This window comes from Branchiostoma lanceolatum, chromosome 15 (assembly GCF_035083965.1).
Source record: "Branchiostoma lanceolatum isolate klBraLanc5 chromosome 15, klBraLanc5.hap2, whole genome shotgun sequence".
Classification (NCBI taxonomy): Eukaryota; Metazoa; Chordata; class Leptocardii; order Amphioxiformes; family Branchiostomatidae; genus Branchiostoma; species Branchiostoma lanceolatum.
In genome coordinates, this window is record NC_089736.1 from 4,500,359 (window position 1) to 4,524,447 (window position 24,089).

General features: G+C 40.4%; 2 protein-coding genes across 7 annotated transcripts in view; both read right to left on the minus strand.

The window, feature by feature from the left end:
- Nucleotides 1-1,111: 1,111 nt before the first annotated feature.
- LOC136420936 (melatonin-related receptor-like) lies at nucleotides 1,112-5,317 on the minus strand. The gene is made up of 3 exons (XM_066408075.1): nucleotides 5,231-5,317; nucleotides 4,347-4,513; nucleotides 1,112-3,179 (listed from the first exon to the last, which is right to left on the minus strand). The coding sequence occupies exons 1-3, from the start codon at nucleotides 5,313-5,315 to the stop codon at nucleotides 2,361-2,363; spliced, it is 1,071 nt and encodes a 356-aa protein (XP_066264172.1). The 5' UTR covers nucleotides 5,316-5,317; the 3' UTR covers nucleotides 1,112-2,360.
- A 2,923-nt stretch (nucleotides 5,318-8,240) lies between these two features.
- Nucleotides 8,241-24,089, minus strand: part of LOC136420385 (band 3 anion transport protein-like) — a 37,915-nt gene continuing 22,066 nt past the window's right edge. For 4 of the 6 annotated variants that reach the window (XM_066407265.1, XM_066407261.1, XM_066407266.1 and 1 more), the window contains 13 exons: nucleotides 23,849-24,055; nucleotides 23,125-23,256; nucleotides 22,153-22,339; nucleotides 21,313-21,525; nucleotides 20,059-20,207; nucleotides 19,056-19,250; nucleotides 18,073-18,447; nucleotides 17,629-17,718; nucleotides 16,804-16,970; nucleotides 15,565-15,818; nucleotides 14,731-14,903; nucleotides 14,035-14,208; nucleotides 8,241-11,052 (listed from right to left, as the gene is read on the minus strand). In XM_066407265.1, the coding sequence (XP_066263362.1) occupies nucleotides 10,981-11,052; nucleotides 14,035-14,208; nucleotides 14,731-14,903; nucleotides 15,565-15,818; nucleotides 16,804-16,970; nucleotides 17,629-17,718; nucleotides 18,073-18,447; nucleotides 19,056-19,250; nucleotides 20,059-20,207; nucleotides 21,313-21,525; nucleotides 22,153-22,339; nucleotides 23,125-23,256; nucleotides 23,849-24,055 (2,388 nt within the window). In that variant the 3' untranslated portion in view covers nucleotides 8,241-10,980. Of the gene's footprint in view, nucleotides 11,053-11,978; nucleotides 12,072-14,034; nucleotides 14,209-14,730; nucleotides 14,904-15,564; nucleotides 15,819-16,803; nucleotides 16,971-17,628; nucleotides 17,719-18,072; nucleotides 18,448-19,055; nucleotides 19,251-20,058; nucleotides 20,208-21,312; nucleotides 21,526-22,152; nucleotides 22,340-23,124; nucleotides 23,257-23,848; nucleotides 24,056-24,089 lie in introns of all 6 variants that reach the window. The other 2 variants (XM_066407263.1, XM_066407262.1) reach the window with 2 other exon arrangements.

Below are 24,089 nucleotides of genomic sequence, written 5' to 3' on the forward strand. Positions count from 1 at the left end.
CATTAGTGATAATGACCAAGTCTAGACTAGCCTGAGGTCACACGCAATGACTTCTGTATCAAATGGAGTCTAACCTGTTTGTTAACTTATAATACGTAGCACTATTGAACTACGAACTTTCACGTCACATCTGACATGGGAGGCCACATTTGAGCCCGATAAACAGCTTGCTTATGAATGAAGACCTTTTTCATGGTGGAAATGTCTATTTTCGTGTATTTAGAAATAATGATGTGAGTTATAGAGGGACCTGTGCTATCACATAAATTGAAGTTCTCCCTCTCCCAACTCCACTCCAACGTATTTGAAGGAAATACGGTCTCATTGCACAATGTCATCATGGCTCTTCCAATGGCAATATGGTATCCAGACGTGCGCTCTTGTAAAATACACTAATTTTGTGCGGCAACGTTCAACCAAATTGATATAACAAATGCACTGACAGTGACTGATAATCTGGTTACATCCATATTACCTACCAAACCAATTACCCCACCCCATTCCTACCCCACCTCGACACGTAACGTTATATGTATTTTTCCACCCGAATAGATAACTTTCAGACCAACTTTTTCGTAACTTCAGTGAGCATAACGTGTGGCAACTGAAATCCAGAAGAAGCATTCAGCAATTAACCATGGCAGTTGAGTTGACTTGACTTGACTTGTTATACAGGCGGATGGCCTGGTAGAGGAACGAGTTTTTAAGGCTTCCTGCACGGACTGCTGGCACTTTGATGGCCGTGCAATTTCTAAGAGTTCGCCCTGTGACACTGTTCATGTTCCTTAGTAGTGTAACTCGCGAAAACAATATAGTTTTACTTACAAGTAATTATAATACAACTGGAAACACTGTGTAGGAATCGATGAACGATCGGTCCGTCTTATATATAAATATCCATTCTTCTAATGTTATCCAACATCGAATCTTACAAATCATACTTCCACTGCCACCAGATAATCAAGTTAATGTCCACTCACGACGTCAGAAATAATAATAATATAATGAAGAGCGGTCTAAACTGGAACAGTCCTACCTGACCGAAAATTCTACTCTACTCTAAACACGGCAGCCGATTGGAACCCTGGTACCGTAACTCGCGAAAACGCTCTTTAAAAAAGAAACAGTGCATATTTATTGTAAATCACACATACATGCAAGTTTCCATTTTGTTACATACAATAATTATTGCATGTTTCCTCTTTTAAGAGACGCAGTACTTAAAGGCATCCAAAGCAATATTAGGGCCAAAAGATGGAATTAAAAATCATGCTGAAATCTTTATGATAGTAACATGTACTAACATTGTTTAGCACATTTGCGTAATAACTTCTCACTTTTAGGATTTTAAAGCCGAGACGTGCAATGATTCCTTTAGTTTCGCGAGCCTACAAAAACTCCGGCGACGATTTTCAGTGAGTTTTCACATCACAACGACATCATATTTTTGCATCATGAACATTGTAATAGTTATTTGAAGTCATGTATAGAAATGACTAAATAAATTGACTTTCAAAATCTGATTCTCAGGCCCTAATATTGCTTGGGTTCCACGTCAACCCTTGTACAGCATGAAAAATGAACATGTCTCTTCGGACTAAACAGCCAGGCAACACTATAAGCAAACATCATCAAAAACAACATCTTTACAATTACCTGTGGAAATGTGGATGTTGAACGAACAGCCCTAGTGTAATGGACCATTTCTGGCCTGTCCCCCACCCCTAGGTGAATCTCCGGTGATAGCTCTCTAGGAGCACTCACAGACAGGACATCTTCATGCCATGAGGTCTTTATTCATGTCTCTGCTCGTCTATATCCGGGACCTCACTTGAAGAGTTTATATCTATCAGGAAGGAGGGATATGAGTCCACTATGGGCTCCTACACTAGCAGTTGATTAGCATGCTGCAGTGCCTGCACAATTGTGTGGCCCATGGGCTATAGAGACAGAGATGGGCGCCAGCCTATACACAATAAAGGTGGGATGGACGTAAACGTCAACATTCAACGTTTGATGATTTGAACATTTAAAATTGACTAAAATAGCAAATACTAGAATATTCTTCAATCAGTGACTTTAGAAAGGTAACAAAACGCGAACCTCCAAATTTCCGACGTCCACTGGACGTCTTGATCACGGAGTGACCTAGTCTCGCGAGAACACGAGACTTGGTCGAGACTTGTGTAGATCTTCTGGCCTCCTAAATTTGGAGGCACGTGTTTTGTCACCTTTCTGAAGTCACTGATTGAAGAATACTCTAGTAACTGGTAATCACACGTGACTGGTGAATCTCTTCAACGATGACTAATATACATCAGTGAACTATAGACAAGAGTGGCAGCTAGGTGGAAGTTTGGTTAGTTGACAGGAGCCCCAGGTTGAAAAGGCAGGTGCCGTTTGCAGCGGATGAGCGCCTTGAAGGCACGCCTGAACAGAGGTAACTTCCATGCGTACAAAAAGGGATTGAGGACATAGTTCAGTCGGTACAACGTAAACAACGCTACCATCGCTGCATATGGCACGAAGCCTTCGTGCACATTGATGCTAAACATCAGGGCAACTGGGGCAGTGCAGACTGTAAATACACTGAAGATAATGAACATGTGTTTGGTTCGTTGGATTACCCTTCTTGACACGTACTGATCAGGGTTGACAAGGTTTTGATTCGCGGCTGCCATCGTCACCACAGAATCTTTCACGTAGAAGTAGATCCTCAAATAGATACCGACTACTACACAGAACACAAGCCAATAGGTAACCCCATAGATGTTGGAGATGTAGTGTGGACTATATGGATTGCTGTCCACTACGCCACAGATATAGTTGTTTCTCAAACCGAACTCGCCATAGCCTAGAAATGCGGGCGCTACCAGCAACCCACTCACAACCCATGATGACAGAACCCACAAGAACGACTTGAAAGGGCTGAATAGTTTTGTATATGTGTCTGTTGACTTCGTGATGTGTATGCATCTGTTGAAGGCAATGAGGACCATGGATAACAATGATACGTAGATGCTTATGAAGAATAAGGCGCCTAGTACGGGGCATATGGCGTGTCCGAGTGCAGGGGCATTCATCATTAGGGAGGCCAGTCCTATTGGATACTGGAACCCGGTCATGAGGATATCACTAATGCTGATGCTCAGGATGAAGGTGTTGGCGGAACTCCGTACCTGTGGAAATAATACCCTTGTCAGATGATTACACACAGTCACCCTCCTCTTGCACGGCTGAGACCCACTTGGCAAATTCTCGACAAACCCTCCCGGACTCAGCTCTGCTCTTATCCACTCTCTTTTGTGGCAATGGCGGTGCCACTGACAGTTGCTCACGAATAGTTAATGAGCTAGCATTACTAGTATTTGGCACGAACAGCCGTTAGTTGCTCGTGAATAATCAATGAGCTAGCCTTATTTTGGCACAAACAGCCATCATTGTGTTCTAAACCCAAAGTAGCGATGTAAGACGTAACCTGATTGGCTGATAGCTTCCCAGCCACCTTTGCGGTTTTTCCACAAGACGAGCTTGTGCCAATCCTCCGATTGGCCGAAAGCTGTTTGGTGGTGACGCCCCCATTACATCTGTAACGGTTGTGATCAACCTCCACTAACTGACCAGTCTAAATGGTTCGGACCATTTAGCCTAGTGGTTAGCGCGTTGAATTCCCAGGCCGTGCGGATCGGGATCGGCGCGGGTTTGAATCCCGGAAGCGGCGTACTCGCCCCTTTGGGTTTTTACACCTCAAATGAGAGGGGATAAGAGCAGGACTGTGTGCGGGAGGGTTTGCGGAGCATTTGTTGAGCGGGTCTCAGTGCTGCTAGAGGACTGGAGGGTGCACACAGTAAGATCATTGAGCAGAATCACACAGGAATACACAAGCAAGCGATTAGAAGAAGAACGACTGTATCTATTTGTATAAAATCCACAGTAAAACAGAGGTGCACAGTAAAACAGAGGTGCACAGTAAAACAGAGGTGCACAGTAACTCAGAAGTAGTAAGGTAAAGAAAATGAGGGAGCTTTCTGTTGGCAGGAACACCTTGTTATAATATAGCACAAATCAAATATGCGTTAGTAGTTATGACTCTATCTGTGAGCAGATGTCTGTTGTGAAAGATTCAAAATCCGGAACAGGGTATGTTAAGCAAGACAGGCTGGGATTAATGATAAACAGGAGAGGCCATGAGTGACTTGGAATAAAGATATTTCCCATCGGCCACAACGACTGGAATTCGTCTTCACTTTCCATCGAATAGCCTCTCTCTGCCATTCCTTACTTTGGCATCAAAACAGTCCGAAGAAATATTGACAGAATTACTCTATCAAAAGTGGAAAATATACCTGTCTGTAAGTGCAGAAGGCCAAAATGACCAGACCATTGCCCACGGTGCCCACGATGCTGTAGATGCCCGTCACTGTAGTGCTGATCACCAGTCCGTATACTGGCAAATTAGCTTTGCTCTCAGAGCCAGGTAGGGCTGTGTTGTTGGTGGTAACCGTTTGGTTAGCTACAAGGGGAAAACAGACGAATCACAATAACCATGCGAGAATAGCAACTGGTAGTAAAGTAAATATGCATAGCTTAACACACAATCGGCGTGGCGTAACGGTTAGAGCGTTGGACTAAGAACATATAGGTCCAGGGTTCGATACTCACCATGCCCCGACTCACCATGTGCCTTTGGGAAATACATAACCTTCCCAGACAGTGGAGTGACGCCCACCGAGCCACTTTGGCTAATCCAAAGGTCATATAGGTCCAGGGTTCGATACTCACCATGCCCCGACTCACCATGTGCCTTTGGGAAATACAAAACCTTCCCAGACGGTGGAGTGACGCCCACCGAGCCACTTTGGCTAATCTGTCAAAATGTGTGCCAAAAACACACCACGGATCTGGTGTGCCAATGTGCCAACATCTGCACATTGACATCAACCAAGAGCCAAACAATTTTTTTAAAGACACATTTCGTAATCTGTACATCGATTTTAGATCATCTGTTTTTCATTCATGTCTCAAACTATGCCGAGAGGATATACATGTAAAACACTAGGGCCCATCAACCGTTCTTGAAAACAGGGGCAGGTACCGACTTCCAGTGACATTTGACCCGTTCCACCCTTTTAAGTCGGGTCCTCAGTTATCCTGAGAAAGAAGACCAGTTGGATATTCATATGTTTTGTGTTGGAAAATGGAGTATGTAGATGTGAATGCTGTCACTTACCCATTGTGACATTGCCAATGAAGTCGTCCAGTACCTTGTCATGGAGGGTCTTGTAGGTCGTTTCCAAATCCACTCCTAACAGCATAACGATACAAGTGCCTTCGCGTTATAACCTGATAATACTCCCCTAAAACAAAATCATCATCTCTGCAAGCAATGTTCTCATTTTCTTCAATCCTTGACTGTACATAATGCATTTAAAATGTGTTGTGATTTTGACTTTCCTGGTATGGATTTATTCACTTAAAGATGATTCATTTTGTATAATAAAACCACGAAAAGGCTAAACTGTCGGGCACAAGATCAAAATGTCGCCATGGACAATACGTCTCATAACTTAGTAGGATAAGACACACAACATTTATACCAAAAAAAGCCGAGGACACAATGAAAGAAAAGGATATGCAAATACAAAGCAACGTATATCTTTTGCTACCGTGAAGATAAAGTGAATTACAGTATATAGCAGGTAAAAGGCAAGACACTGCCACACCCTGGAAGGTCTCTTACCAGATTCTGTCCAGACTGAATCGTCTTGTGACACAGAAGTGTGCGCAATCTCGTGTGTTTGGCTTGTGGGAGCGACCGTAACTGGTCGGGCTTCCAACAACGGTAGTATAGTCACTGGAAACAGAATAATGGTCCAGTTAGGGAAAACAATGGAACTATAAGATTTCCTAATTAATCATACCAATTAAGTCCTCATTTGCATAAAATTTTGTTGAAGTGTGTACATCTCTGCCTTAACTACCTGCATGCCTAAAATGATGGAAATCCGTCTTTTATTTCTTCATCATTATTGCACGTAAGCGAATGCAGGGCATATTTCAAACATTATATCATTTTCCTATAAGCGAATTTACAGAAGTTTAGGTAGGATCTAGGAGCAAGCGTCCATATTTTCTTACACATACGTTAATGTAGTCGACAAATTTAGAACTTTTGAGCGTACGGCTGCGTATTGACAAAATTCATACGGACTCATACGGACTTGCATATACACATAGATAAAGAACTAACTATTTCACGTTTTGTGTGTTTTGTTGTATTTTAAATCATACCTTTACATCTGGAATGCAGCAAACAATAAAAAAGAATGTAAAGCAAATTACTATCATGTACTATCATGTATCATGTACAAAATATACCTTTTGATCTGAAAATGGAGAAAAAACTGAAATAATTCTATAGGCCTAAACCAGAAAATGAAGACTTAACCCCATCTAGTTGATTTCGTCTTGCCCAGGGACGGCCGAGATGAATCCATTTAAAGATTTGCCAGGAGAAGAATTCAAGATACGCAGGGGAAACTATGGTATGGAGTGAAATAAGAAAACAACACAGTTCACTCACAACACGCCAAAAATAATTACTCAAGCAACCGGATAAGATTTTGAAACAGTCAGACGTTTCAGACAGCATCCGATATCTTTCGTCAGTGACTAAAGAAGGATCTGGTAGAACAGGTTTTATAACAAAACTCTGAATAGATATGTTAATGAATGGAAGACAATTTCAGATGGTTCGATAGATAGTAAGTTAAGACAAGGCTGTATGATAATGAATCAATTAGCTCCTGTTATTTTAGGAGCTAAATGTTTGTCTGGGGGGGGGGGGGGCGGGGACGGGGGGAGTGCGTTGTCCCAAGTGCCTGAAAGTTCAACGCGGAGACCCCCTTTTCTGTTGAGGGCGGGATTGTACATTCTCTCATATATTGCTTCCCTAACTCCCCGTTTAAACCAACGGCGCTCGCGGTCTAGGATATCTGTAGATTCTATATTTAATGAGTGTCCCTGGTTGTGTTGTAGGTGGTGTTAAACGGCCGAGGAATATCTGTTTCTGCTCTTTCTGCAGTGTTCGTTGTACCTTTGTCTTAGTGGCCGACTAGTCTCCCCAATGTACATGTTATTGCAGCTGGGTTCCTCACATTTAAGTTTGTAGATGACGTTGGCTTTGGTGCCTTTTCACTCACAACACCTATTGTATTGTGCAAACGATAGACAAAATTAAAGAAGAGCAAAATGCTTGACAAAACAAGAGTAAAACACATACCTATTGGTGTCCACCAGAAAAGAAGACTTGGCAACAGGCAGATGATAAATCGATTCATTTTGTCACCAAGAAAGCAACACGTCCCTTATCTTTTTCAACAACAGAATCCTGAAACCTGCTCAATATGTGCTCGTCATTAGCGCTTATTAGATGATTTTAAGCCCAGGTGAGGTGAAGCGAAATGAAGCGAGGCTGAAAACACTCCCAAGAGCCTACAAATAAGGAACGTTGTCATGGAAACGAGTGCGCACAGTTGGCTATTAAGTGACACTGCAGGAGGCCAAGCGTAAAATCAGGTCTCATTAATTACCGAAAATATTGAAATAGCTACCGAAAACAACCCGAACCAACAGAAACAAATTAGTGTCTGAAGTCCGGTCAGGCACACAAACTCACCTGTGAGTGTCCTTGGTACTGAAATACAACATTTTGTTCGTTTTCCCCGCACTTTCTTTGGCGGGCCAGCTTGAAAGGGAGAGTGTCATATACAGAATCTCATGACACGACCCGGGGACGTACGGAAATGTATACTGTCACTCTCTATAAAACTTTAGACGCCCGATATCAGCTATTGCTGCCTGGGATGTCTTGTATTGCATGTTGCAGTTCAATAAAATGAAATAAGATAAGGTGCAAAACGGTTTTCAACAGCACACCGGCTGATGAAAAACCAATGCAGTTCTAGTAAACATCCGCAGTCCACGCTTTTGATACATAAGAACAAAATTTCTTTGATGGCGGACACTTGCAGTTCTTGTTTTGACTGCCAGTTTTGTTTTGACTGTTTTGGACCACGAGAAAAATCTTCCTCTGGTGATAGTTACTTGCAGTAATGATATGGAATGCTAGGCGACGCTTTTAATTCAGAAACAGTGTATGTATTTCTGTATGCACTTTTTCAATAGCAAATTGTGTATAACACACAAACATCTGAGGTAAAAAAAGTTGCAAGTCCATGTTACTCAAAGCACTGTTTTATTTCCTTGCAGAGGGTGGGGGATACAAAAATAGGTGAGAGTTGGCACTAAAGGCTGCATGGAATTCTTTTCATGCAGCCAAGAATCAAAGCATGTACAATATAATGCTGGTACCACAGGACTCATCTGACATTTGAACATCACAAAACTTCACAAACTATGATAAATTATATAATATACAAACGCCACTATATGCAATTCTGAAACCACTGGAAATACACACTGTCACAATTAAATCTTAGAATATACACGGGTATGTTTTTGTATGTCACAACCAGTGTGCTTTTTTTCCATCTGAAACATGCAGAGAGGAAAAATCTGCATGTACACAGGCACTATAGCACACTGCTCTGCAGAGCATTATAGCAAAGGATTCTTAAGATTATACATTTTAAGTACAAACATATCGAAACAGCATTCACTTAAGACAAACAAAATAGTCTGTGGAAGATTGATATATGACTTATACACAACAAAATCAAACTGAAACCTATTAAACTTCCATTAGCATTAATCTGCCAGGTTACATAAATCCACCACCCAAACAGTGGGTTTGAGAGATCTCAAGTGCAGTACTCCCCAGGTACAATGTATGCACAGTTTAGATATTCATAGTACATTTACTAGTACATGTATGTATGTATGTTTCACATTATGTATGTTACTAGTACATGTATACTGCCAGGCGTTGGGTTGGAGATCAGTTTGGATGTATCTTTTCAGGATGGTAGCATTATATAACCTGGTGGAATTATGTACAATGTAAGTAGGTGCTACTTCTTCAATAGCAAATTTTCCACCAATGTTTCTCAAGCAATTCCACAACGTATTTCAAAACAACAATTATTAGTACTTGCATAAACTTAAGGTGATATCTAAGTACACAGGACTCCATTTTGACAGTTGGTGTAACAGTTCTACTAGCTCAATGATAATTTTTATGGCTTCTTTTCTTAACACCTACAGAACAAGACATTGACTCTTTTTTCAGCATTTCTGCACTTAATATAGGCACACTAAGGCATTTCAACAGTTACAAATATTCTGATTATACTTTGAAGATTAAGTAGTACAGGTATATGTAGTTTTGATTGAACAGTATAGTCAACTTCTCTGTCACAATGTATGTACAACAATAATTCTCTTCTTGATTTAATACACACATATAGCAGCAGTCTAGCCAAGTGCACATCATTGGTATCTCTACTATCTCTTCTGGATTAGGGGCCATGTTGATTCGATTATTATTGGATGACATCCTCTGGGAACCCCAAAACTGATGCGAGAATTCAAATAAAAAAAATTTGGCCAGAATATATTTGTAGAGCATAGAATATACAAAATTTACAAACCTTTTAAGCAATCTACACTGTGTATCCATTCTCTATGTATATCTTGGAATGTCTAAGCCTCCAAAATCTATAATTTGGCATATTTTGTTGATATTTGCATGGTACATACAATATGAAATGCTCACTGTGAATTGTGACTAAAATTTTCCACATTTAGGCCACACCAATTTAATTTCTTGGTTAACTTACAGATTTTTTTTTTCATTTTAGCAAAATATCATGAAAACAGTAGGCTGGGGTGAAAACTTGCACCTGACCCTGTTCACTCCCTGATACTGCGTGCACCAAAGTACTAACTTTCCTCTGAGATTCTGTTTTCCTGTTGATTTTCCAATCTAGCATTTTTTAAAATTGCATTAACCAAGAAATCAAAATGGTGTGGCCTTAGATACAAATGTTTTTTATTTTAATTTTTCAATTTGATCAGTCAAAAACAATAACGCTGCAAAGAAACCCTGAACATCACATTTTACACACATGTAGTATCCATGAAAATACTGGCTTTTAGTCAGCCTTGTCTGTATATCATAATTACTGGCCACTGCATTATCAACATTTGTGCATATATGACACGATATTCATTGGTATATTTCACTCTGAATTGCACAATAAAAATATCTATTACGTGTACATGGATATAATAATTCTATGTCATGGCTTTGGAGTATAATTTTGCTTCAGTCAGTTTATGTAATCCTCTATTATATAGATTTTCTTCCATATTTTTCCTTGTATCATTAAAATGATGCACACATTAGACATGGCAACGTCAAAGAATATCGTAGCTCCACATCAAAACTTTTCTACCAACATGACAAACTTTTTAGATAGCCTGCATCAAATCAATTTGAGGGAATACAACACAGAAAACGTATTCTTAGAACACATATTAGCTGTTTTCCTGTTTTAATTTCCTATTGACATATTCAACTTTTTTTTCAGATATAGGCTGCATTGGATCACTATAAGAAGGGAATATTATGTACAAAAATGCATTCTCAGAACACTTTTATTTGCAGATATTTACTTTTTATTCATAAAGGCTCTTTAAACTTTATTTATAAATGCTTCCACGAGCAAGCAGAAATACCACAAAAGGGTCAAAATTCAATTTCAAATTGATAGAACAATAAATCTCAAACTCCTACATAATGAAGACTATTTTCAAGCTAATAATCAAAGGTGCACAAAACTTGTGATTGGTTGTTTAGAATGGTAGGCGGGCAGTGTTATGTGTTCTTACATCTGATTGGCTGGGACTGGAAGATCCTGGCTTGTGATTGGTTGTTTAGAATGGCAGGTAGGCAGTGCCATGTGTTCTTACATCTGATTGGCTGGAACTGGAAAATCCAGACTTGTGATTGGTTGTTTAGAATGGTAGGCGTGCATGATATGCATCCACGTCGTCATCATCATCATCGCCATCACTCTCAGCATCCAACTAGAAAGAGAAGATACAGATTCTTAGTGGGGTACATCTAAGACTTAGACTTAGACTTTTAGTTCTTTCAGCACTGACCAGAGTATAGTACATGTACCGTGATCATTGCAGCTATACTAGTATGTCGATAGAATACCTCTATCATTTATCATATTAAATATTGTGCCATATTTACTGGATTTAAGGAACTTTTTACTTGGAGACCTTTTTAGCTGGGAGAGGGGGAAGAGGGTGTGAAGGTTAAATGAAAAACAAGGAAAACAGTAAATGTATCTACAAACAAGCCGACAGATACACACATGTAGCTCATATCTTATCCAAGAGTTAATAACCTTCTCCCTGCTGCCTAAATCTGTAACCTGAATAGAGAATGGGGTGCCAAATGGCTACCTCAGTGTGCTAAAGGTTAAGTTCAACTTTTCAATAAAGAGTCTTGATTTCAATGAAACATTTCTATCTCAATCCATTGTATTCTGTATATTAAGCCTTAGTGTTTAAATTGTTTAATCAAATGCTGAATTTTAGTAACTGTGTAACAGTAACAGTTACTGTAACTAACACACTCTGAGACTGGTTGACATGTTTAATCTGTATTTAGTGTGTTTTGCCCCTGATAATTACTAAATTCACATTAGAACCACAAAACTTGTCAAAACACATTCCAACTCTTATACAGCTGTTATTTGCAACTTGTAATTCTAAAACTAAAGACAGCAGCTGCAACTAACTACTTTTTCAGGTTTGGCAGAGACAAAAACTAGACTGAAAATAAAGTTAACTAGATGTTAGATGTTGCAGTCTAAAAAAGTAAAAGCAGAAAACGTTGTTGTTATTTTCTGTTAAGAAGCACACTACAACAAAGACCAAACACCAAGCAAAACAACAAGCGGGCAGACATCGCAAGGACACACAAGCACATTGTATACCTTACACCATGCTTATATTAGCCATTCCATCCCTCAAGTATCAAAGTCATCATCTTCTCTATCTGGGTCCACTCTAGACGTGGGGTTGTCCAACTAGAGACAGTTCAACATTAAAGGTTAGACATGCATAATCTATAGTCATCATCTTCCCACTTGACAGGGCCTAAAACAACACAGTCTCCTCTAGCAGGGTCGAATCGCTCGGCAACAAAGACTCCAGCATCGACCCTGCTCTTCTGCCCCAAGATTTTAGGTATTGGTGACGTCACCACCAACAGCTTTCAGCCAATCAGGGGATCGTCACAAGCTCGTCTTGTGGAAATCAGCAAAGGTTGCTGGGAAGCTATCAACCAATCAGGATACGTCTTATATAGCTACATAGTACTTTGGGTTCAGATAATAACAAAAAAACGGCTGTTTGTGCCAAATAAGGCTAGCTCATTCATTATTTATGAGCAACTGTCAGTAACGTCACCAATATCTAAAAACTTGGGTCAGAGGAGCAGGGTCGATGCTGGAGGCTTTGTTGCTGAGCGTTTTGACCCTGCTGGAGGAGGTGAACAAAAAGAACGGTACACATTCGTTAACTGCCCCGAGCAAAGTGATAGGTAGTCACCGAAACATAGGTCTTGAATTAAACACTTGGTTGTGTACCAACTTTGTTATCCACCTGTTCACATTGTTGGGGCCTTGGCAAGTAAGAATGACACAGGATGTTCTTTTATTGACTTGAAAGTACAAAACCTAGTAAGTCTTGTACTTCCCTTTTGACAGCACTACAAAATAATGCAAAACAAGCTACTGGTCATCTAACCCCTAAATACTTATTATTACTTCAAGTGAGCTACATGACTAGGTGCATACATGCACCAAGTAAGTACTGGATAAAGCACATGTTAGGAAGCTTGATGCTAAGTTTTTATGCTAATGACGTCTTGAGTAGATGGCAAGCTGAACTGTACTTCTAGATTTGAGGCTTAATTTCAAAATGAACTGTAACAGTTAATGATATAATTACAATGTAGGCTGTTAAAACTGTTTGCTGTATGTATAAAGAGACTGGAAAGAAGGAGTGATGTGAGGTAAATGAGACAATGATGTGTTGCAAGAAAAGAAGAGAAATACAGACTGAGGCAGTACTTCTGATGCAAGGTTGTACTTTTGCTGAGACATTAGAGTAGCAATTTACGGCAATAAAAAAGGCAACCAAAATGAAATGTTAAGATATCAGACCCTGAGAAATGATGTACACAAAAATTGTATGAGATTAATTCTGCACATAATGTCTACCATACATAAGATTTCTAGTTTTTAACGAAGCTGCCAGCATACAGTACTATATGGATCAGGGAGAGGCAATAAAATAATAATCATATACCGTAAGGCCACAGTCACCATTTTAATTTCTTGGTTAACGAAATTTAAAAAAAATGCTAGATTGGAAATTAAATCATCATGAAGACAGAATCTCAGAGGAAAGTTTGTACTTTGGTGCACACAATTTTAGGAAGTGAACAGGATCAGGTGCAAGTTTTCACCCCTGGCCAGCCTTCTGTTTTCATGATTTTTTGTTGTTGCTTAAATTAAAAAAAGAATCTGTTAACCAAGAAATTAAATTGGTGTGGCCTTATCACCTAATATATGACACACTAAAATCATCTATGTAGAACTCTACAATCACCTAGCATGCAATGTAGGGCACAGGTTAACATGTAATAAAAAACAAATAGCTATGTTTATAACTTAAGAAGATTTGAGATGGAACAGTTATTGTTGAAATGGCAAATTCATCAGCTTTGATGGCACCACAAAAGGTTATAGTTTACTATCATAAAGGTTTAATATTTAAAGTTAACCCATTCTTAACATGTACTAAATATAATATAACATACCTACATCAATTAAAAAATGTCTGCTATAATGCTGTTTTATGAAATAACTTAAGATGGATACGTTGAAGAAAGTTAGACATCAACACAATAAGATACGGAATATAAAGCTGCTGTAATTGTAGAGATCGATTGCCCAAAGGGTTAAAGGTTAAAGGTGAACTTACTGCTTCCATCTCTGTCTCTGTGTAGAACTTCTTCATGACGTGGTTCCTGAAGGGGATGAGGAGAATCAGGAGGAACGGGAAGGCCAGGGCCGCCTGGGTCGACTTTACAATCCACAGGAACGTGATGAAGACCAGCTGGATCACTGTGAAGATGTGGATCTTCCTCGTTTTTACCTGGAGAGATTGAAAGAATCATTATGGATTAACAAAGTTGGCAAAGTGGCCTTGTGGTTAGGGTTTTTGACTTCTGGTGGTACTGATTTTTAATCCAATGTTGTGCCCTTTAGAAATGCACCTCACATCAGTTTCCTCACTAAACTGTGGTACATGGTGTACAATCATGTCGATTTGGCTAGGGACGTCCGTAGGATAGGGTATAAAGTATAAATGAAAAATGAAAAACACTGGATGGAGACAACCATGCAAGGAAATGAACTGCATCTGAGTGTTCATAATCCAAAAATATTGAAACAAATCAGTAAAGAGGCATGCAAGGGAAAACAGAATACAGTTTGGCACTTGAGTACAATTTCCTTAACAAAAATTCAAACTATTGAGGACTAAACAAACATTCAGATTTCCAAGAAAAAAAGTGTTTAGAGCAAATAAGTCAGTCATCGTGAAGAATTTCCTTGTATTGTTTAATTTGTTTGCTAAAAAATAAATAGAATAAAAAAGGTGTAACCCATTGCGTACCTTTCTGACGTAGCGCACACTGCTTGGATGGTGTTTAGGAGGCATGAACATGAGGCCGATCCTCTCAAAGATCTGAGTAGCAGCTAGAGAAGTGATGCCCAGGTACAGGAACACTCCAAACAGCACGGCTAGAGGAATTCTCCTCAGTACGGGCTGGAGCGTCATGGTTATTCCTGTACAGGGTCAGGTTAAAACAGTAATGAACAACAGTAATGAAAATTTATTTCTTGATCCAGTTTCAGCTTACTGATTACATGTAGGTAAAGGCTAAAGTGTCATTGACAGTGATGGTAACCTGTACAATTTGGTCAAGTTTATATTCAGTTTTGACAGTTTCTGAGAGAGTGCCTGTGAATTGAGAATGGATACAATTTGATGATTGCACACTGTGGCATACACTTGTTTTGTTTAACTTGTCTGACGATAGTAGACGAAACTGTATTTGATGGTTGTGCAGCCACTCTCTCATTGGTTGATCACAGCCAATTGCAGTGCAGTCATTGGTTGAACAGCTAATAGTGAGTGACAGTCAGGATCGGTCTACTGAGCTTTAGCATGATGCTAAAATTTCTAAAATAATGCATTTATAAATAGTGCAATATAGCCCTAATGTGTTTTCAACTTCAACACAAATTTTGAAGCGGTGTACTGCTCATTGCTTGAGAAAGGCTATTGCTGTTCAGTCCAAATTATGTCCAATTTTGGAATAATATTGGAATTTACAGCCAACCTTTTCTGTGCTGCCTAATTTTGAAACCAATACAAATTTGTTGCCAAAAGTATGCATACATACATGCGCTTTAAGTCAATGTATGTTATTTGCAGTTGACTTACCCATCATAACGTGTACCAGAAGGTTGGTAAGTCTCTGTTCCTTTACTGATAGCAGTTTGGGCTTCTCGCCGGGCGCGTGGGTCTTGCTGTACACCGTCAGGCTCTCGAAGTGCGACACGGATCGTACGGTCGCCGCGCACATCCACGGGAGTCCGAAGAACCCGCTGATGGCCACGGTGCCGCAGATCAACAACAAATCCAGGTGGTAGCCCGAACCTTTCTTGAGGTTGTTCTCCTTCTTGTTAATGATCATCCTGCATGAAAGAGGAGTAAAAAAAGAATATAATAAGTTAAGGTAAAGGTACAACATGTAGTCCCATAGCCTTTTTTAAAGGCTGTAGGGGCTGTGGGTTATTTAACATATTATCTATTGTGTCTTGAGCAAGGTATTGGAAGGTGGTGTCCAACCCTCTCCTTCCACCCGTCTAATTACCTCTCAAACCAAAGTCAGGTACCCAATTTTACACCTGAGTGGAGAGAGGAAAGTCGCGACTGTAATTTAGTGCCTTTTAGGGAGTTCGTTGTTGTATGTCCAGTGTGAATCTGGTCTATGTCTAACCCTTGTGAGATGGGGAACAACGGACAATAAAAACTTTTAAATTACTGGATAGTGAGTGAGTGCGAATGAGTGCATTCACCTTCTAACCTTCTTTTCAACCCTGATGCATTTACCATGTGTGTAAACACTCAGCACTGGCCTTGTTGTAAACTACCCCCAAGTCAAGTGTTTTTTCTGGAAACACCAGGTGCTTGCTGTTAATATTTTCCCACAACAAGTTCTTGAAGGCCAATCTGTAGAATTTTACATCTTTACAGCCTTACAATTTAGATCATCAGATAACAGCTATGTCAAAAACAACTCTAAACCCGAAAACATAAGCTGAGATGCAAAAGTGCAAAAAGTCTAGAGAAAGGAAGTCAGAATTGTTATAGTTGTGTACATGTACATTTTCCCACTTTTTTCTGTCATACATGTGCAAGTTTCTAACGTATTCTGATTTGTATTGTGAAACCATTCGGATTTTCGACTTTTACAATGTACAGTACTTTATCATCCACAGTCACCCTGGACTTTGACACATGCGTGGAGTGAGGAAGGTTGTGCAAAATGCCTTAAATCTGAAGGACATAGCCTGGAAAGGTCTAGCCTGGAAAGCCAGGAATCGATCCTGTGATCTCTTGTCGGCTAGCTTAGCAACTGCAATTCAACACCATGTACAAAGAAAGATTCTGACTCACTCTGTGATCTGTATTTCTATGAACAGGAGGATGAAGACCAGGAATGCTGGGATGACGGCAGCGAAGATGGCCCACGTCTGGATGGTCTTGTCCTTCCCCATGGGGTTAATGAGCCAGGTCCGCAGCTTGGGGTCGGTGGGGGTGAAGCCGTCGGGGACCTCCAGTTTCTGAAAAAAAAAATTAATCAAATCTCAATTAGTAACTTATATAAAGAAAAAGATATTGGAGATCTATTTCCGGACGTTTCGAGTGACATTCTTCACTTTTCAGTAGGTAAACAGTATAATTATCATACTATTAAAGACAATTCAAACTGTACAATTGGATCAAATTTGGAGATTTACTTCCGGACGTTTCGAGTGACATCCATCACTCTTCTTCAGCGCCACTATTTTCAACAGACTGTATAGTACTGTTACAGTACTTCTTACTGGAAAAAACGGTTGAACATGCCAAAGTCACTAACTCATAAGGATCGTACATGTACGTGTATGCAGTAAGAAGTACTACAGAACTGTTGTTTTGTTCTGTCCGTTCATTATAGTGATGCTGAAGAAGAGGGATGGATGTCACTCGAAAGGTCCGGAAATAAATCTCCAAATTTTATCCAGTTGTAGAGTTTGAATTGTCTTTAATATATAAACTGTTTACCTGGATGTCTTACCTTCATAAACAAATCAAATATCTGTTGATATCAAGCCCCCTGCATGGTTAGTCAGTGCGTAATGTTACAATGTACAAAAACGCTACTGTATGTTACAATTAGGAAAAACAATAACCTGGTAAGAAAATCAATAAGGTCCCAAAAAGAGGAAAAGGTTTCACCTGTGTATAAACGTCCTGGAAAAAGAAGTCGATGCAGACCATCACCACGATGGCGATCAGCAGACCAAAGTCTCCCAGACCTCTCCTGGTCTGTGGAAGGAAAAAAAAATTATATTTGTTAGTCCAAAAAGTCAATAAATGCTAAATGTTTGTAGCAGCTACAGCAGAGAATTATCTAAAACCAGTGACTTAAAAATGGGAGGACAAGGACCAACTAGAAAAGTCTAACCACTCTAGCTCCCTGAAGATAGAGCTACATAGAAAAGTACCACAAGTATCACACTTATAGAAAAAGGTAAGGGACCTTCCCAATACGATAGTGGATCAAATAAATGGCCCTATATGCAGCTTGAACTGTTCCGTACAAACTTGGCGCGTTGCGTCATGAGGTGGTTTACCGGGTATCTAGTACAAACAAACAAAAGTAAGAGATGTAGGACTTACTCCACGACTAAGGAACTTGCTGTTCTTGAACTTCCTTAGGAAGTAGGCAACGAAGAATGTCCCGAAGCAGAGTATGGTGGACATCAGTGCGGTGTTGGGTTGATTCTTGATTTCCTTCGCTTCGTAACCGTCCGGATCCGCGTACGCCACGGATTCCCCAAACCCTGCTGGCATCGGCATTCTCCGAGAATTATTTGCCTCGCTGTTTAGGAAAGCATCGATGGGTGTGTTGTTGCCTAAGAGCGTTCCATTTAAGGCATCGATGGGGGCGTATGTGGTGTTGACCCAAAGGGTCCCATTTCTGTTGAATATTGGTGGGCCAAGGGTTTCGTCGTAGTAGTAGCAGTCAGAACATAGGGGGTTCTTGGTATAAACCTGAAGAAGAAGGGGGGGGGGGGAAAGATTAGCATCATAAGATAACTTTATTGCTCAACAATTGTACAAGGTACAAAGTATGGCTGGTAAGTAGTAGATAACTACACAGTAACAGTGTTCTAGATTCTAGGGGCTAATCTACATAATACAAGAGTGTATAGTATGGGTTTAGAATGGTTTCTTACAATCATTGGAGGAATTTCTATCGTCTAGACATTCTTTAATATATTTTCCTATGTGTAACATTCAGGGGTTGTCATATGTCAATATGTACTTAAGTTTGAAGAGCATATCCAGCGTTTGTGGTCGTTTAGCTGTCCATGAACTACAAGTATATCACACTACTGTACTTTCAGGGAGGGGGTGTAAGCTGGAAATGCTGCTGCAGTACCTGAAAATACTGGTAGGGGGCCCAAAATTGCTGTATTTCTTGGGGACCTCAATAGCTGGTACCCATATACCAAAATTCAAACAAATCCATCAAAAGGATCTTTTTGAGCTATACACTCAGTCTGTCAGTGTATATGATTGTGCAAACATACAAACACAACCAAAAACAGTACCCCCGTCGGCGGATAACCTCCTTCCCTTAGGTAATCAATACAGACCTTTGATAGAAACTTGAAGACTTCGTAGATGAAGATGAAGGAGATGAGGAAGGCGAAGACCTCCTCAGTGAACCTTGTGACGTAGCGGACGAACACGCCGGCCTCGAAGGCGACCGTGATGACACAGATGACCAGGATCCACAGGCCGATCCACAGTCGCCACGTCATGAACTCTATTTTATTGCTTTCACAAAACTGTGGGATATAAACGACATAAAAATGCACGGGTGAACATGGGTGAATAGTTTCATCAGATTGGTAAATTACTGTGTAAAATAAGGAAGACATACAGTCCATTCAAATGTCGCAGGCTAGGCATTAGCTATTAGTTGTGAGGAGTTAAGATACACAGTTCAAGAAAGTACTGAACAAGTCCATGATTTTCAATTCTGTAGGTTTCTTATATATTATATATCTTAGAAAGGTTAAGTCACACCTACACTGTATTGGAGAATGAACTTTGTTAATGCTTTACCTCAGACTCTTTAAGGATGATGAAGGATGATAATAATGATTATACACAAGTCATAATTTCTTTTTAATAGTATATCACAAAATATATTATACTAGGCTAATAGTCTATTATAATCATCATGAAAACAGCAACTAAATGTTAAATTGTAGGGTACTGAAAAATATGACCAAACTAGAATGTCTCACAGATTAAAAATGAGGGCCAAAGAGTATTTTTCAACATTCCAAAAAAAATGGGTCACAAAACAGAACCGCACCTCATACAAACTCAACTTCTGTTGAATTGTAGAAAAAAAAAAAACTACTGAAAAACTTGTTAAATTGCAAAATAAAAGACTACTAAAAAATGTGACTCAAGTTTTACGGATCAAAAACAAGAAAATTTTTCAACGATGTAAAATCTAAATTGTAGAAAAAAGGCTACTGAAAAATGTGACAGAACTAGGCTGTTTTACATGTCGACTTTTTTGTCAAAAATGAGAGACAAAGAACAATTTTCAAACGAAAAGGGGAAAAAATGGAACCTCACCTCGTATAAACTTTGATCGTACACCAGGAAGGGCCCTGTGGCTGCGATGATGATGATGGGCTGCCCTGCCAGCAGGGAGAACAGCCCTCCACTGATGGCTGTTGCGATGATCATCTCCGACACACCGATGTGGTTATGGGTCTTGTCACCTGAGGGAAACACAGGTTTACAATCATTTTCTTGTGAACAACAACATAACGACATGTGTAAGTTGTAAAAGTGTCCAGGGCTGTCTTCAGCTTTAGATTTTTACCCGCACCATTCAATGTTGTTTATAGTCTCCGACACACCAATGTGGTTATGGGTCTTGTCACCTGAGAGAGACACAGTTTAACAATAATTTCTTGTCAACAATAACATGTATAAGTCGTAAAAGTGCTTTGTCCAGGGCTGTCTTCAGCTTCAAATTTTTACCAATCCCATTCAATGTTATTAGTAATAACTTTCACTGTTAAATCATTTCATGGCCTCCAATGGTTCTTGGTGTTCTAGCAATTAGCTTACAGCATCTATCTGCTACCGGGGCTCCGAGTTAAAAACATCCCAGGGCCTGGCAGTGCCCAAAAATATTCCGGTAGTTTTAGGGTGTCTGACGGGACCACAGAGGGGTCACGTTCAACTTTAAAGTGCAAAATGACAGCCTGAAAACTACCTGGGCACCAAGGCTTAACAACCGATCCTAAGGACTTGCTGGTAGCGTGCACGTTGGGTGAACGACACAGCTGGGATTGACCTCACGGCCGTTAGTTCCAGCCGCTACCCACTTGACTACGCAGGCTACGTACGATCAGGCTTTCAGCTAGGATTTACAGACAGGCTTCTCTCTCTGTCTCCCAATGGCTTAACAATTACCGAGAAGCTTTGCATGTGGATCAATTTTCATGCTGTCTCAGTGTCTGGTAGGATGCAAAAACAATGCTGCAACACAGTAACATGTGTATGTAATTACCAGGGAAACAGGGGGACCAGCTGCAAAAGAGGGCGTCTAATATCTTTGTTATTCTAGTGTAGGGCATCCATAAGACGCATGGCCGCATAGCTAGCTCAAAATCTATTTACAATCATTTCTTGTCAACAACGACATAACGTCCGATCCTAAGGACTTGCACCCTTTCTGGTAGCGTGCATGTTGGGTGAGCGGCACAGCCAGGATCAAACTTGCAGCCCTTAGTTCCAGAGAGGAGGCCGCTAACCACTTGACTACACACGCTACATGTACATAGTTGTGACCATAGTATGAGATGGATAACTCACTCAGTAAGCCACCGAAGGTGATCACAGGCGTCACACAGGTGAAGAAGATGAAGAAGAAAGCCATGAGGCACTGGAAGTTCAGGCCGTCCACGAAGTCGCTGACGTAGTAAGGAAACCTCCTCTGGATGTCCCTCTTCAGCCCTCCGAAATATTTGCCCGTTCTCCGCAGGGGGTCGTCTTCTGGTTCCTGAGAAACAGTCTTCTTAAGAAGTCCTGGGGAGGTACAGTAAAGATTATTCATGTCTTTTGAGTATAATACAGTAAAATTATTAATGCAGAAATTAAATGTTCGAGGTGGTTTTATGTTTGCGTTTTTCACAGTGAACTCTTTACTGAGAACTTAAAACTACTGCGAAAAGCTGTTCCATTGTGTGACTGCAGCGCTATTATATTATTTCAAACACAAACTCAAAACCCCAGCGAACACTCAATTTTCTTCCTACCGCAAAATTAAATCCCCCCTGAACATTTCTGCATTATGCAGAATCATGTGGACTGCTGGGGTTGAAATCCTGGTTTGAATGTATTTTCTACTGAGTGTATACAATGTAATAACAGGTCTTCTTTGAATTCTACAGTTCGTTTAACCTTAAGCACACTGAAGTAGCCATTTGGCTACCGATCTTTGTTGGTTATGGGCTTAGGCAGCAGGCACAAGGTTAAACCTATCTCACCTTCCGTCTCCTGCAATTTTTATCAATTGTTTTGTTAATCAACAGTTCTACAGTACATTTTGTTTAACCTTTAGCACACTAAAGTAGTCGCTTAGCTACATGCCTTTGTACCAATCTCTTCTGGTTATGGGGTTAGGCAGCAGGGCGAAGGTTAAACTAATCTCACCTTCGGTCTCATCCTGCATTTTCTGTCTCCTCCTCCGCAGGCGTTTCCGCTGCAGCCTGGCAATTGGTTCCAGCAGGCGCCTGTCGAAGTCGCCCGGGGGCAGCACGATACTGTCCGCCAGGAACTCGTTAATCCCCCTCAGCAGGTCGCTACGATCGTCCGCTCTGTACGCCATCTCGTGAAAGGTCTGAGGGGGAGAGGTTATGGTGGAATGGTTACAAAAATGGTGACTTCCCTTATAATACATAGCAAGACTGTGAAACTCCTGTTCACTGCTGCACTGATACTTAATGTTGCTTTCAGGCCGCATTGATGCCGACTGCCACGGTGATTTCACAACAATTATGGCTGTCCAAGTTTCACTCCCTAAAGTGTCAACCCGGCAAAGCCTTGAGCCAATTAGTTGGAGCAGTGCCACATTGATGCTGTTTTCTGCCACAGCAATCAAAATTGTACAATACAACATAGAAATACAATATACAACTCATACGGACTTGAATGTATGCAAAAGTAGTGGTGTGTACCTAAACCCGAGTTTAGGTTTAGGTTCGGACTCCAGTCCGGACCAGAGGTTTAGGTTCAAGTCCGGACCTGAACCAATGGCATATTTGTGCTAAAATATTTTTTTCCTGTTACAAAAATTGGCATATATCTTACATGCAATTTGAAAGCTATGTATGCAAAATTATATACAGTCAGTAGTAAACACAAAAGTTCTATTATAAAACACAAAAACAGCAATATTTTCATATTCTTTTCATTGCAAATTTCAAGATCAAAGGAAGGTTAATGATGGCTTAAGACAAAAAGGGAGTATAACTATACATAAGCGAGAGATTTCTTGTGTCGAGTCCGGACTTGTTTCCAGACGTTTAGGTTTTTTTGGACTTGAACCTAAACGTTAGGTCCAGTCCGGACCAGGTCCGGGGTTTAGGTACGCAGCACTATGCACAAGTGTGAACAGGCTCTTACATCATTAGCCATGAGGGTGGATATGGAGCGACCGATGTCGTTGTAGTCAGTGGCTCCGCTGGTCGGACCCAGCAACACGAACAGGAAACGGACAGGCAGGGGTACTGCAGTCAGGGTGCCAATCTCTACTCCCTGAAAGTAACAGATTAGAGGTTTTCAATTATATATACTGGGTACACTAATTGTAATGCGACATAAAAATTGTATAACGAACTACAATGAGTCTGACCGTGCTGTAAGTATATAATACATTGTAAAGATATGCTGAAACCACATTGTAATTTCCAATTTGTCATACTTGGGCTAAGATAACGTTCAATACGGGTTTCAGACCGGGAGATAACTTGGGTTATCACACAGGCTTCTACTTTTATCACATCGGCTTCCATTAGAATCCCACGAATGCATTTCCCATGCGCCGACTGTGACGTTGTCGAAAATTTGAATACTGGATTCGGATATTGGAATTGCTGCAGCAGCTGTTATAATTTTTTATTCCAGGACATCAAATTTTCTAAAAGTTCTGGCGCATTTCACATTAAAATCTGTGTCTTCTAAGATGGGTATATGACATAGATGAAATGAAATGGTGATATGGAATGCACATTGTTGTATTCTATAATAGTCTAATTTTACACAAAAAGTTGAATGTCCTCAACCACATTAATGTTACAGTAGCAAACTAAATGTTTCAAAGTTTTCTTGGTTGCCCATGGTGCCTTACCCGAGCCAGCCTAACAAATGCCATCGTTGGTTTATCCAGGAAGTCCACGGCTCCCACGAGTACGGTGGTGGCCTCGGCATCTTCAGGAATCTTCTTCAGGATAGGGACCTTGGCCTTGATGTCCATCTGTGTGCTTTTGGAGCTGAGGGTGGACTTAGCTGTTGGGGACTTGTGTAGAGGGGGGGTCATGGGCACTGGAACGCTGAACTGGAAAACGCACAACATACACATGTACGGTTGG